Source organism: Spea bombifrons, chromosome 13 (assembly GCF_027358695.1).
Source record: "Spea bombifrons isolate aSpeBom1 chromosome 13, aSpeBom1.2.pri, whole genome shotgun sequence".
NCBI lineage: Eukaryota > Metazoa > Chordata > Amphibia > Anura > Pelobatidae > Spea > Spea bombifrons.
In genome coordinates, this window is record NC_071099.1 from 20,290,292 (window position 1) to 20,305,502 (window position 15,211).

The 15,211-nt window shown below is 51.3% G+C and overlaps 2 protein-coding genes across 2 annotated transcripts; both read right to left on the bottom strand.

Annotated features, from left to right (window-relative positions):
* Nucleotides 1-4,808: 4,808 nt before the first annotated feature.
* On the bottom strand, nucleotides 4,809-9,864 carry LOC128470939 (E3 ubiquitin/ISG15 ligase TRIM25-like). The gene is made up of 8 exons (XM_053452789.1): nucleotides 9,064-9,864; nucleotides 8,586-8,681; nucleotides 7,858-8,091; nucleotides 7,473-7,611; nucleotides 6,891-6,959; nucleotides 6,547-6,618; nucleotides 6,015-6,086; nucleotides 4,809-5,424 (listed from the first exon to the last, which is right to left on the bottom strand). Exons 1-8 carry the CDS (start codon nucleotides 9,784-9,786, stop codon nucleotides 4,892-4,894), a joined length of 1,938 nt encoding a protein of 645 aa, XP_053308764.1. The 5' UTR covers nucleotides 9,787-9,864; the 3' UTR covers nucleotides 4,809-4,891.
* An 826-nt stretch (nucleotides 9,865-10,690) lies between these two features.
* COIL (coilin) lies at nucleotides 10,691-14,798 on the bottom strand. The gene is made up of 7 exons (XM_053453099.1): nucleotides 14,473-14,798; nucleotides 13,090-14,029; nucleotides 12,597-12,683; nucleotides 12,171-12,218; nucleotides 11,718-11,787; nucleotides 11,365-11,453; nucleotides 10,691-10,955 (listed from the first exon to the last, which is right to left on the bottom strand). The coding sequence occupies exons 1-7, from the start codon at nucleotides 14,715-14,717 to the stop codon at nucleotides 10,857-10,859; spliced, it is 1,578 nt and encodes a 525-aa protein (XP_053309074.1). The 5' UTR covers nucleotides 14,718-14,798; the 3' UTR covers nucleotides 10,691-10,856.
* Nucleotides 14,799-15,211: the final 413 nt, after the last annotated feature.

Here is a 15,211-nt window from a genome sequence, read left to right on the forward strand (position 1 = left end):
GGCTTCATTATTGCTGAGTAAGCGTTTGGTGAGTACACGTGGTGATGTCATTTTGAGGACATGTTTCTGCGCTGTGATGTAATGCTTGGAGCCATAAGCCAGCGATTTCTAGCTGATACTCGATGAATAATAGCCGGATTATGGGATCTTTTCATGTTGAGAAGGTAAATGCACATTTTCACTATAAAATCTCTCTCCATTACCTTCCGCCGTGATGTCATTTATCGGCTGGATTTTGGGGTGATTTGAAAGAAAGGAGATGTGGCACGCCAAAACCATTCCATTCCCTCTCACTGTCTTCATCCCTCCCTAACTAGATGCACAAGAGAACGTTGGAGCGGCTGCAGCGAGGAGGAGCAGGAGAGACGACGCAGAGTGACGGCGAAAGAGAGCGCACTTTGTCTGCAGAGCTGCCACAGCCTGGTGAATCCCGCGTGGTCTCTAAAACGTGGCTCGTATCCGAATGGCACTCTCCCCGCTGATGTGATGGCTCTTCCTAAAACCCTCTTTGGGAACTCTGCTCTCTTCTGGTTCTCCTCCCCTCTCTCTGATCTCCCCTTCAGACGGGGGCCCCAACGCTCAGTTCTAGGGCCCCTTCCCCCCTTACATGGCCTACCTGGTCAGACTCCTCTCATCCTTTGGCTTTCAGTCCCACCTGTAAGCTGATGAGGCTCTCACCCCTCGCTCTGTGCCTGCGGTCGGTGATCTTTACGTCATCAGTATTTACTCATACACTCGTGCACCCTAAATATTTGTACTCTTGTGTAATATCCCCTCACCTCCTTCTAGATTGTCAGCTCTTGTGCACAGGGCCCTCCTCACCGTTTGTTTATGGCTTATGAGCAGTTTACCCCATTGTACCAAATCCGAGGCTGACCTTTTCCGCACTGTATGTCTCTCCTGTGTTTGAGTCTCTACTCGAGTGCGCTCGCCTCAGCACTTGGAGGCGCATAACTACCTCTTTGGTGACTTGTAAGCGTTGCTGCTTTTCCATAAAAATAGTTTAGTATATGTTTTCTCGTAAATACATTAAACGTACGCACAGCCGCTATAACACTTACTAGAGAGTCACCCAGGATCAAACCAGCAGCGCTTCACATGGCAAGTCACGCAGCTACCCATTAGGCCAACAGAGAGATGGCTGCTTTCTCTCCCCATAGATATATAATGCCTGCCACTGCGTATATGTGAGTCAGGAACAGGCATTAAATAACCATGGTGAAGAACTCTATCTGTCTATCTCGTGGCGTAGAGGTTAGGTGCCTAACCTACAAACCGAATGGTTGCTGGTTCGGTCCCCGTGTCGGTTTGTAGCACTATAGGGGCTATGCGTGTTTTAGGTTTTAGAACTGCAGATTTGAGGATATCTATCACGGACGAGCTCATTCATGTTGCTGCTCTTGTGGCTCGGTGCTAGGCGCTTTGCCTACCATATAGTTGCTCCCTGGTTCTAATCTCCATGAGTCCTGGTGGGTAGGTAGGTGGGTAGATAGGCAGGTAGAGTAGGTGCGGGTCGGGGTGAATGGGACTTAGAACCAGGAAGTGGAGCACCTAGTTTTTTGTCCCCGAATGTAAATATAATTAATGTAAAAATATAACGTTTCAGTGTTTATTTATTTTAGGTAGCAGGTAAGGTGTTTCTAGTGGGAATCGAACCTGTGCTCCGCAGCACCATAGGTATCACAGGTACCCACTACGCCACCAGGTAGCTTGACCGTGTGGTTTCCCGCGTACATATTATGCCTGACCCGCGAAGACTTTAACTATACAGATAGCCTTTATAACGGCATCCAGCACTCAGCAGGAAATAGAGCCAACAACCTGCTGGATGTTAATTAACACAATTACCCTCTACGCCACCAGATAGCTAGACTGTGTGGTGCTGCTCAGGGGCGTAACTAGAAACCTCACGGCCCCGGTGCGAGAATCTGTGTTTTCAGTATTTGGCATCGTGTGATCTCCTTGAGCCGGACTTTGGAGACAGAACTCTTATCGCTCCTGATCGCTTGCGTTGCGCGAGTAAAAAATCCCTGGATAAACTGAGCTGATGAGCTCCTTCTCTGGCAGACTCGACCTGTTTGCTCTCTGAAAAACCCTAACCTTACATCCTTACATGGTGAAACTGTGCAAATACTAAAGATTACTCACCACAGAACCTGCACCGATGCCTTCAGAAGATGACGTCGCTGGTGACATCCACCTTGCCTACAGAATTTGATTTTCATCTAAAGAATGAAGATACGATGCTGCTGTCGGCTTTTTTTTCAAAGCACAAAATAATTGAAATTCTTAAACAAGTTTTAGGAAATTTTTATTTCATTTTGGGCCAAAATTTAAAACAATTCCAAACTCCCCATAATGTTTTAAATATCCAAAACCTTCATGAAATATTTCCTCCTGACCCCAAACAGCATCCTGGTAAACCCAAGCGGTACTGAAGGCCAGCTTTGGAAGCTACTTGGGGGACCGGTTTGGCTGAAACCTCGAAGAATGTAGGCTGCGGACATCGTTTCCGAAGCCCAAATAACACCTCTGATAAAGAACTGATTTGGCTGAAATTCCACCCGAAAAGATGATAACATCCCAGTTAAAAGGAAGGGTATGGGAGGCCTGCTTTAGAAGACACTTTCATCTTGAAAAAATACTTGGAAAATTCTAGACCGCAGACTTTACGATTTGACCCAAAAAACACTTTAGCATTCAGAGATTTGCAAATCCTCGTAAGAGTAGCATCTGCTGGCTGAAGGAGTTTTCTTACACAGAGTGCGAGATCGCCTGGGGCTCGGCTTCTTTTAACCCAGTTGCCCCATGGTGACGTTACAGTTTCAGAAGAAAAATATACATTTTATTTGTAAATGTTTTTTGTATTATTACATGTACAAGTATTTAAGGTTGAAATTATTAACCCTGCATTACATCTCATCTGCATTCGCTGCAAATGCTGTTCTGATTCCTTTACACAACGCAAAAAGATCATAACAAGTAAGTAAAAGAGCTATGGATGAAGGTGAACCCATCACACGGCTAACTCAATACCCCAGAAATCCACTAACCCATTAATCCACTAACCAATTACCCCATTAATCCATTACCCTATAACACAGCTAACCCACTACCTCAGTAATCCACTAACCCATTATCCCAGTAATCCACTAACCAATTACCCCATTACACCGCTAACCCACTACCCCATTACACCGCTAACCCACTACCCCGCTAACCCACTACCCCATTAATCCACTAACCAATTACCCCATCACACGTCTAACCCACTACCCCAGTAATCCACTAACCAATTACCCCATTAATCCATTACCCTATCACACAGCTAACCCACTACCTCAGTAATCCACTAACCCATTATCCCAGTAATCCACTAACCAATTACCCCATTACACCGCTAACCCACTACCCCATTACACCGCTAACCCACTACCCCATTAATCCACTAACCAATTACCCCATCACACGGCTAACCCACTACCCCAGTAATCCACTAACCAATTGCCCCATTAATCCATTACCCTATCACACGGCTAACCCACTACCCCAGTAATCCACTAACCAATTACCCCATTACACCGCTAACCCACTACCCCATTACACCGCTAACCCACTACCCCATTAATCCACTAACCCATTAATCCACTAACCAATTACCCCATCACACGGCTAACCCACTACCCCAGTAATCCATTAACCAATTACCCCATTAATCCATTACCCTATCACACGGCTAACCCACTACCTCTGTAATCCACTAACCCATTACCCCAGTAATCCACTAACCAATTACCCCATTACACCGCTAACCCACTACCGCATTACACCGCTAACCCACTACCCCATTAATCCACTAACTAATTACCCCATCACACGGCTAACCCACTACCCCAGTAATCCACTAACCAATTACCCCATTAATCCATTACCCAATCACACGGCTAACCCACTACCTCTGTAATCCAGTAACCCATTACCCCAGTAATCCACTAACCAATTACCCCATTACACCGCTAACCCACTACCCCATTACCCCATCACACGGCTAACCCACTACCCCAGTAATCCACTAACCAATTACCCCATTAATCCACTACCCCATCACACGGCTAACCCACTACCTCAGTAATCCACTACCCCAGAAATCCACTACCCCATTAATCCACTACCCCATTAATCCACTAACCAATTACCCCATCACCCCATTAATCCACTAGCCCCATTTATCCAGTAAGCCATTAGCCCAGTGTAAATCCCATTGAGAAGGCTGCACAGAGGACTCAGCTGGGGGAAGAAAGCACTAAACAAAGAGCCCACCGGAGGCTTAGACTGCACCCCGAAAAGCATTAATTGCAGCCAGATTAATTCTGCCGAATTCTGGCAAATTCTTCACATCATGGCAACCCATGGGACAATAACCACCCCACTTGCCCTAGTTGCCCTGTAGTTTTGGGAGCAAAACCATATTTTCCCACCATCAGGAACCAACTGGGACTTCATAGATCATGAAAGATCCGGGCACGTTCCAGGCAAACTCTCACAATGGATGTAAGCTCTTCGCGCCTGGGACCTCCTCTCGTCTATACCGCCCCATAATCTAAATGACCATCGACACCGCCGGCCTGAGCTGTAACAAACCACGTCACATACCGGAGAATGGCGTCTGGAGTCACTTGCGAGGTTATAAGCAGGTCGAGCCTCCGGTCTGAGCTACTCAACCCTGCAATACACGGGGCGCTGGGGGGGGGTGTCTGGGCGCTAAGGGGACCGGGACGGGGGGGGGCGATACGGGGACCGGGACGCGGACCCGACAAACCCAAAGACCTGTCTGCAGACTGGGGGAATCCAAGCCGGCTCCGGCTCGTCCACATCTGCCCACCCTGCGCAATCATTCATTTAAGGGGGTAACGGAGAGGGTCGTGTTGCTGGAAAACACCCAGAAAGCGGGATAAAGCGGCTCTGCGAATTGGGCGCGGAACCGGTAAATCTCGCGGAATTCGTCTGCGACAGAGAAAAAAGCGAGGAAGCCTTCGTCGTAATGGAGTAAGACGCCGACTCGGTGAATGTTGGCAGCGGCGAGGTCAGTCTGTCTATCAGCGTGCCAGGCCTGCAACTTCCCATTAAACCACTCAATGCACCAGGACTCCTTGTTCCGCCCCAGACGGCTTTCTACTCCGGTCCTGGCTATGTTCCTGTAGGCGACGCCAATTCCACTGAAGTTGCCGCCATGGACGCCGACCTCCCAGTAATGGATGCCGTGCGAGAGGCCGCGGGTGCACAGAACCTGGGAACAATGAGTGAAGCGCTCTGATGTCATGGCGTAGTCCTGCGGTTTGTCGCTGACCGTTACCGTGGTGAATCTGTCGGACAGGAGAACTCTCTTGTGCGCGGTGTTGATATCCAGGACCAGTCTTTCAGCATCTAAGAAAACAGAAACCGAATTGGAGAGTCTGCCACAGATCAGCCCCATCTAGGCTGTAATGACTCAAACCTCAAGCAGTCCTGGATTCGCCTCGCCCTCTACCACTTATGCTGGGAGGCTGTTCCACTCATCTACCACCAATCGCGCTAAAGGAAACCTCCTTCCATTCCACCTCAGCCTCTGATCCTCTAGTGCATCAATCTCTCTCTTCTTTCCCCCAAGCCGGACATATCGAGACCTCTCAGCCTTTTCTCATCATTTGTATCGCTTCCTCTGAACTCTCTCGGGAATGTCGATATCCTCCTGCAGATGGGTCCTCCAGAACTGTACCCACTACTCAAGGTGAGGGCTGACCTCCCTGTTCCTGCTGTCAATGCACCTCACTATACACCCAACACCCACTTTGTTTTTCCACCCCTCTGCTGCATTAATTTCCTTTACTTCTCTCTCGTGCCGCTCATACTATCTCCATAGCCATTTGGCCGATGTCATTAGCCCTGCAGGCTTTTGGGACATGCGCAGCTGCTGTATCGGGACTGCATGAGGAAACCCGGGGATATTTTCCGTGCAGGTGGTAAACGCCACTTACATTTCAGAAGCTCTTCTCTAGACCGGTTTGCAGCCGCCGCGGTGGGTGCCGACGGATGCTTTTTGGGCATCGCTATGGAAAAGGCAAGCGTGTTACTGAAGAGCTGACATTCTATCAGTGAAGAACAAAGACATTCCCACGAAGAACATTTCAATCCTAATCATGATTGTCATACTCTCCCGGGCCCTTTCCACAGACGCCGAGGGTCCCTAATCCGCCAACACCACCAAAGGTAACAATGAATCTGCTCATACACAGCCACCATATCACTGAATGCACGCTCCACGACAGCAATTTAACCATATGGGGAGGAATAAGGAACAGGAAGTTAGGACGGCAGCTCCCAGGAAAACACAAGAGTGGAGTTTCTTGTTTTAAGCTGTAAACTGCGTGATTTTGGTGCATTTAATGCGAGGAAACATTCACTCCAAAGCCCGTCTGCTCTTTTCTGGGGAATTTCAGGACCCGGCAGAGCGTGTGCCGGCAGAGCGTGTGCCGAGGGGTATCGGTCCCGTGTAATCATGGAACTTACTTTTGGGGGGCTGTTTCTTTTTTTCTCTTGGGGTCTTCTTTGGCATTTGAGGTTTCCTTTCAGACGATTCATCTATAAAGAAAGTGCGTTGTGAGAAGCCGCGGAAAGTGCTGGCGCCACCGAGACGGATCCAGGGGCAAGAGAGGCACCAGCTGCTGCAGGGGGCGCTTGCTTGGGGGTTACACCTCTGAACTTGCCCCAAGATCCCTGGTTACGGAGCTGCTGCGTGGGCGACCAGGAGCCGCATCTTCTATTACGTTTTAAAACGGTTTGTTTGTGGCCTTTTTGGGGCTTTAATGTGATATCCATGGTGCAGGGCAGAGTTTGGGGGGGGGGCAGCTTACCCTGTCGGTGTTCTTTTTCCGGAGATTCCTGCGGCACGGGGTGCGGACACTTCAGCTCCGATGGATCATCTGCAGGGGGATCAGCATCATAATTACTAGAACACGGACCTCGTTCCTCCACTGCGCCCCGCTGACCCCATTACCCCTCCATCTTGGCTCTCGTGGCCGGGGGCACTGCCGCCTTAGACGGGAGATTTCATTGCCCCAGGTACTTTAAGGCCAGTGGCGGATAAATGAAGAATGGCCGCTCACCACTCCCTTGTGCATGGATGTGAGAATCCAGCCGGTGGCCAGATGTGCCGCACAAGTGGCATTAAAGGTAAGTGCGCAGTGGCGCCAGGCATTTGCGGGTTTATCAGATGCCAGCAAACCTGCGCGGTGCCCCCTTACCCATCATCTGCATTGTAGGAAGGAGTGGAGCTGTTCATTCCCATTGAAGAGCACCTCGATATGATATCATAGCTCTGCCAACGGCAACAGCACGCGGGTGCCAGGTGCTAAGCGGCCCTCTGGTGGTGCTGCCCTAGGCCTAAATACCCCACTGCCCCTGGCACCATCTCCCCCTCCCGTGTCAGAGCTCACCTGGCTGCTGGAGGTTATGGCTGATTGAGTTCTTAAGCGATGCTGCCCTCCTGTAGATCTGGTGCAGAAGTTTCTCGTTGAACTCGATCTTGGGCTTGTAGGGCTCTTTCGACGGCACGTCCTGCATTTCCGCCGAGCGCTGCATTCCAGAAACAGAGAAACCGCATTAAAAACGGGTCCAAGGGGGGAGGGGCGGCCTCTACCGGTCAACAGCGGGTTACAGCATCAGAGCGTCAGCCTCTGGACCCGCTGGGGAATGGAGGATAGGAGCCTCCTTGCCTAAACAACATGGTGGTGTCAGGGTGCGAATTACCCAAACCCCCGCCCCCCCCCCGCTCTGGGGTGACAGGAGATCTCTCTATTACCCGTCGAGCGCTTTCCTCACCTTCAGGAACTGGAGCTCGTCCTCCTCCTGCAGCAGAGACTCCACTCTGACCTTTAACGCCTGGAACTCGCGCTGCTTCTTGCCCAGGACTTGGTGGGTGAAGCTGAACTTTCTGACGACCTTCTTCTCCTCCTCCTCGATGCTGCGCATGGCTTTCGCTTTTTCTCCCTCGATTAGAGCCTGAATTTCATTAAACTCTCCGAGCACCAGATCCTTCTTCTTCTGTGTAATATCCTAAGCAACGCACATCACACAAGAACAACATCACAATGAGGGTCCCTGCCACGTGCCATAAAGGACCCCCCAATGTGCCCATAAAGTTGTTGTAAGAGATCGAGTTCTGAACCTCAATACATCCCTAACCGGCCATCATCCATTCATAACGCCCACAACAGGGGTTCAGCTGGAACTTTCTTTCCACTCATTATATATAATTATATATATATGATATGTGTATGTGTATGTGTGTCCGTGCCTGTATTTGTGTGTGTGTGTATATATTTATATATGTATATACAGTATATGTGTGTGAGATTTTATTTATATATGATATATGATATACCGGTATGTGTGTGTAATTATATATATTGTGTATGTATGTGTGTGTATATATATGCATATATTTATATTATAGTGTATACGCACATATATATTATGTGTGTGTCTATATATATATTATATACGTGTATAAACATGTATAATACACACTTTTTTGTTATTAAACTTACCATGACTTTTCTCTGTTCAGTTATGACATCATCAGCTTTATTCGATGAGCTCTTTATTTTCTGCGTTAGCGACTGCAGCAGATTCCGGACCTCGAGCTGAAATCACATAAAGAGCAGAAATTGCGATTTTAGCGTTGGCAGCTCGATAGCGCGCCGCCTCAGTCAGTCATTCCGCCGCCTCAGTCAGTCATTCCGCCGCCTCAGTCAGTCATTCCGCCACGTGATGCTAAGCTGGGTCTATAAACCAAGGTCTGTAGGTGTAGATAAAGGGCAGTAAACACATCAGGGGGCAGCATTCCGCATCAGGGGCAGCCAAGTGGCACATGTAAAAAGCAGCCCAAAGATCTTTCGGCAGATAGGCTCGGTGCTCACCACCCAGAAAGCCTCTGCAGGGAGCAGGACATTTAACCCATAGGGGGGGCTCCCTGGGCCGAGGGGGGAAATTGGTGCGGAGTGTCCAAGGGGCGCAGCAGCTCACCTCTCTCCGCCGCTTCCCCTCCCGCAGGCTCAGGGTCTGGCACTGCCTATGGCCGGGGAGGCAGCTGCAGCACAGGCACCGGCCGTGCCCCCAACAGTAATAGTCCAGGAGTTTGCCGTGATCGGAGCACTTCCTGCGGGTCAGATCCTTCACAGGCTCCGTGAGCTCGTGGTCCTTGAATGCCGGACTCTCGTGGTGGGGCTGCAGGTGCTCGGGGCAGAAGGAGGCCATGCAGGTGAGGCAGGTCCGGGCAGCGGCTGCCTTCATGCAGTGATCACACAGCACGCATCCGGCAGGCAGCGGGTCCCCCCCGAGCAGATCCCGGGAGGGCAGCGGGTCCCCCCCGAGCAGATCTCGGGCAGGCAGCGGGTCCAGGGCAGGCAGCAGGTCCCCCCCGAGCAAATCCCCCCCGAGCAGGTCCCCCCCGAGCAGGTCCCCCCCGAGCAGGTCCTCCTGCTGCCCGGGGAAAGGGTTGCCTTTGGCCTCCATGATCCGATCCACCAGGCTGCTCAGCAGGGTGTTCTTCCTGAGCTCGGGCTTCTCAGGGAAAGGGTATCTGCACTGGGGGCAGGTGAAGCCCCTGTTATTTGCCCCCTTCCACGTCAGCCCCAGGCACTCGCTGCAGAAGTTGTGACCGCAAGGGGTGCTCACCGGGCTCTGGAAGGGGCCCAAGCAGATGGAACAACTGAGGTCCTCGGCTATGTCCCCCAGACACCCGGCCATGTTCCCCGGACACACGGCCGAAACTTCTCCGGACACCCAGCCGACAGTCCCTCGGACACCCAGCCGAAACGTCTCCGGACACCCAACCGAAACGTCTCCGGACACTCAGCCGACAGTCCCCCCGGGCACTCAGCCCCAAGCCCCGGTCGCCTCACTTTCGTTTCTCCGATCTGATGACGCGGGGGGGGGGGCGGGGCGGCCTGGACTTTTGACATCTTTCGTTTGCCTGACAGCCTTTGCATACCTCCCAAGTGTCACTGTTTAGCCAGGCCAGTCCCTCTTTCCTTCCATTATGTCCCCTTTTTTTTAGGACCTCGAAATGTTTGCTGCTCTGAATGTCCACAATACATACCAACCATCCCTGTTTAGTTTATTCGTTCCTTTTCCCAAATACTTAGTTCCCTGCAACTGATACTCTCATGATCCAGCCATGATCACATGTAATACGTCAAGGGACTCGAGACGGACGGAGATGGAGAGAAACGATCAGCAATTAACCGAGAGATTCCCCCAGGGAGAGAGCGTCGACGGGAAATACTGGACTAATAATCAGAGACGTCACCGCGTGTCACCATGAAGAACCCGCAGCGCAGAAGTCCAGCAGATCGAGTATTAATCAGGCCCTGCAGGCCCCCGACTGTGGGGGGCTTCCACATCGTTTCCGGGAACCTGCCCACCATCATCTTAATCCCTCCGTAGTAACAGAACATGCACAGATATGCGTTCCTCAGACGTTCTACGGAGGATCATCTTCAATACAGAAGCCTCAAACCTTAGGCGTTGGTCTCGTCTTGCCTATCCCATCCATGTTTACATTCCCTCACTGTATTAGCCTCTACCACTTCTGCTGGAAGGCTGTTCCACTTATCCACCACCCTCTCAGTAAAGTAAACCCTCCTTTCATTAAACGTGAAAATTGTCTTTATTAAAAACTTGAAACAAATGGAATTGGCGACATCCACTCAGTAAAAGTCAGTTTGCAGGAAATGGAGCAACAACATAACCGTTCCTAAAAGCACCATCATTCGTCACGATGGTTCAGCAATAAAAGCCCAGAGAAAAGCAAATATTTAATTTGGTGACGGCCGTGGAGGACTCGGCAGATTCGGCTCCACGCCTTCTTCCACGATAAGCCTGGGCTCAATCAGAGCACTCCAACTCTGCGTTATCTGCAAGGAAAGAGGCCATGAGAAAGAAATCCCCATCAACACCCCACGACCCGCTAGGCGGAGGCCATGATTCATGTCAGTATGCCCTAGAGCGCGACACGCGCCTTCGTGCCCAGAGGCAGCACATACCCTACAACATGTGACACTCTCTACAACGCGCGAGGCACCCCCCATAGCGCGCGTGGCATTCCCCCCCATAGCGCGCGAGGCATCCCCCCCCCATAGCGCGCGAGGCATCCCCCCCCATAGCGCGCGAGGCATCCCCCCCCATAGCGCGCGAGGCATCCCCCCCCATAGCGCGCGAGGCATCCCCCCCCATAGCGCGCGAGGCATCCCCCCCCATAGCGCGCGAGGCATCCCCCCCCATAGCGCGCGAGGCATCCCACCCCCCATAGCACGCAAGGCATACCTTAGTGTCCAGAGGCACCGCATACTCTACGATGTTCGTGCCATCCTCAGCTTCATACACGAGATCAAACTTCCCTGGCTCCTTTTCTTCTAAAAAGACAAAACAGGAAGCTTGGAGCTGCCCCCTGACGCGCGTATCGAGGGGCAAACGTATGAATCAAATTCCACAATAGTGGGGGGCTTCGGATGGGAGAGGCGGGTGTGCACGTTACCAGTTATTGCAACATCTGATATCTAAAGCAGACGTGTCATCGCCCTCGCTACGTGCGCCCACGTGATGAAAGCAGACATGCCAAGTGAGACGTGACCCCGGCAGCAGGCCGGCAGCAGCATCGCCCAACACTCCTCACTTACTGGTCGGATGCGAAAGAATTTCCAATTTCAGCTGTTCTGTTAAAGGATCATAACTCAGGACCCTTCCTTCCTACAGAGAACAGAAACATTTCTCTAGGAGGTGCATATACAAGGGGGCCTCCATACAGAGAGAGGGGAGAGGGAGAGAGAGAGAGAGAGAGAGAGAGAGAGAAAGAGGGAGAGGGAGAGAGAAAGAGGGAGAGGGAGAGGGAGAGAGAGGGGGGGGGAGAGGGGGGGGGGAGAGAGAGAGAGGGGGGGGGAGAGGGAGAGAGAGAGGGGGGGGAGAGGGAGAGAGAGAGGCCTCAATACAGAGAGAGGGGAGAGGGGAGAAGAGACGCCTCCACACAGAGGGCACATTAATAGATTTGTTAATAGCGTCTATGCACAAACACTACATTTTCACCAGAAGGAGGGATCTTTGTCTTAAAAGGACGAAGGGTTAAAAAGAAATACCTTGTAATCAGAGACTTCTGGGCTGTAATTCTCAGATAATTCAAGCAGCTGTAAAAAAAAAAAAAAAAAAAAAAAAAAAAAAGATTTCACCAAATAAGGTTTTTAAATAAGTAATTAGTAACAGAAACAAAATCTAAACCACTTATAGAAACTATTCTGCTCGTGTACAGAATTTTTAGTTCACATAGGGAGAGTGGTGGATGCATGGAGAAGTCTCTCAGCAGAAGCCGTAGAAAGCAATCATGTGAGGGAATTTAAACATGCACGAGACATACACGAGGCTCTCCAATAGACAGGCACTGAGTAACACATCTGGAAATAATGAGCAGATTCTGTGCATTTAATAACCGGAGTTTATGATAACAATGAATAAACGGGTTAGTCGAATGAATGAATGCGTCACGTGACATTGTTACAAGCACTTACTTTAAACGCGATGACTCTTCCAAGTTGCGGAGGAGCAGCTAGCAAAGGGAGCGAGCCGTAGTCCCGTGTCTTAACGGGCAGGGGATTCTGAAGAACAGAGAGACGGCTCAGGAAAACTGCCACGATTTAACCCTTTAAACATTATATGCATATGTATTCTAGGTACAGGCTAGCCCACCATAGAGAAGGAACGCCACCGGCAAGCTACACCTTATACCTCGTCACTATCATTTCTGCAGCTCAGAGTGGACTCATCTTCCACAAGCGGGAGCCACAGAGTCACACAATACACGTTCCGTGGGGGGTCTCTCTGATGTATGAAGCGACGTGGGCCTCGCGTATTGTTAGAGCTGGAGAGGCTGTAGATAGAGTGTTACGACTTACGTGTAAATGCACATTCCCAGATCACCTCTGCACAAGGCACGCTCCCCCCCTAAGTGTCACACGCGGGCTCCGGTACTCGTCCAGAAGCCGTTACACGTAAGACAATCACCTGGATGACGGTGGAGTGGTTTGACACAGACTCGTTCAGCTGTTGTTGCTTCTGGCCGTCTGCGTTGTAGCTGTAATAGTAGTTATTACCATCGCCTCTCCCTCTTCCATGGTTTCTGGAACCTCCTCTCAGCCTGAAAAAGTGTCCCCTCTGAGCCCTCCATGAAAAGTCACCTCTTCCTCTGGGAAGCCCCCGGCCCAGCGCTTGGGGATTAGCCAGCGGCCCCTCGTGTACCTTTTCCGATAGCAGACCTTTGTTTGGGGGATCAGCCCCGGGAAGTGCTTTTTTTATAACCAAAGTGTCAGAGTCCGAAGAATCGCTGCTCGAGGCGCAAAGTGTTCGCTGCGAAGGTAAATCAGGACCTTTCAAGGATGATGTTCTCCTGGAGTCTGTGTCGGGACCAGTCGAGGACACAGCGTTCACCTTTCCAGAAGCTGCTGCGTTAGCCACGCGAGGGGACACAGAAACACCAGTGGAAGGAGTGTCCCGTCCGGTGGCTGCTCTGTGACCCTTCTGGGACTCGTGGCTGCTCTCTGATGAAGCATCAGACCCTTCGCTGGAGGTTGTCCCCTCGGTCCTTTTATCTTCTGGTGCTTTCCATGTCGGTCTCTGGGTATCGTCTGCGCCTGTCTTTTCCTTCAGGTCTCTCTTCTGTCTTTTTTTGGGTCTCTTCGTAGAGCTGTTAGAATTTGTGCAGCCGTTTGAAGCTTTTTTTTTCTTACTCCTTTTCTCAGAGCCTGGATCCAGTAATGATTCCAGATCTTCCCGAAACGATGAACGTCGCCTCGGTTTCTTTGCTTTCCTTGTCACAGAGCCGCCACTTTCACCTTCTTCCTTGTCAGAATTCTCACAACTTCTTTTTTTGGACTTTTTTCTCTGACAAACAATCCTGGTAGTTGATCCGGTATCCTCTTCCCAGGGACTGGCATCCCATTTAACTCTAAATAAAGCAGAAAGACCCCAGTTAGAATCATCTGTACACGGGTCCTTTTCCATGACATTTAACAACACCCAACCCCAGGGTATGCCCCCCCCGACACCAGGGTACATCACCCCGACACCCAGGCATCAAGCCACCACGACCCCAGGGTACATCACCCTGACCCCCAGGCATCATGCCACCACGACCCCAGGGTACATCACCCTGACCCCCAGGCATCATGCCACCTCAACTCCAGGGTACATCACCCTGACATCATGCCACCTCAACTCCAGGGTACATCACCCTGACACCATGCCACCACAACCCCAAGGTACATCACATCACCCCAACCCCCATGCCTCATACCACCCCAACCCCAGGGTATGTCATCCCGACCCCCTGGCGTAATACTACCCCAAACCCCGGATTTGCGTGACCCCGAATGCCTGCAGGCCCCTCACTTAATGCAGTCGTTGTCCCGCACCACCAGGGCGCTCTCCCCGGGGGGCAGCAGACATTCCTCCACGTAGAGGCTGAGACCACCCCGCTGGCCGTAAAAGAACCGGTCTCGTATGACACTGGCGAGATCGGCAACCACCCGGTACCGGTTTCGATCCAGTAGGAACCAGAACATGCAGCTCTGGGGGATAGCGGGCGGCGGAAAATCAAACAGCAAACGGACCCGCACAGCACTGGGCGACGCCATCTTGCTCCTGACGTCAGACAGCCACCTGACCCAGGTAGCCCTTATCACGTGCCCTTGTTACCATAGAGACGACCAGCTGCCCCCGTCCGCTTTTACTTAATCCGCTAGTGTGGCACGGTGCTCGGTCCCACGTCACTGAGCTCCCGGTACTGAGCCAGGTTCAACCTTTCGGGGGAGAGAGTAAAGGCTTCTTTAGTCATGTGAACTGTCATGTTTTTTTGCGACAGGCTTTGAATGGTCCGTGCAAAGACGCTGCCTGGTCACGTGACCGCTCCGTGCAGCTGGTTGGCTGGTGCTCAGGCGCAACCTAGTCATATGACCGCCCGAGGAACGGAGGTTTCTGTGGTGTTAGAGATGCGGCTGCTGGCGAGTCTGGTACTCGGGGTTTTGCTCTCTGCAGGCCGAGGTGGGTCCGGGGGCCACGATGCCTTTACCGCTGCCGATAACTGGGGTGTTTCGGTATTTGCTGTTCATTCCCTTGTCTCTGTGTTCTA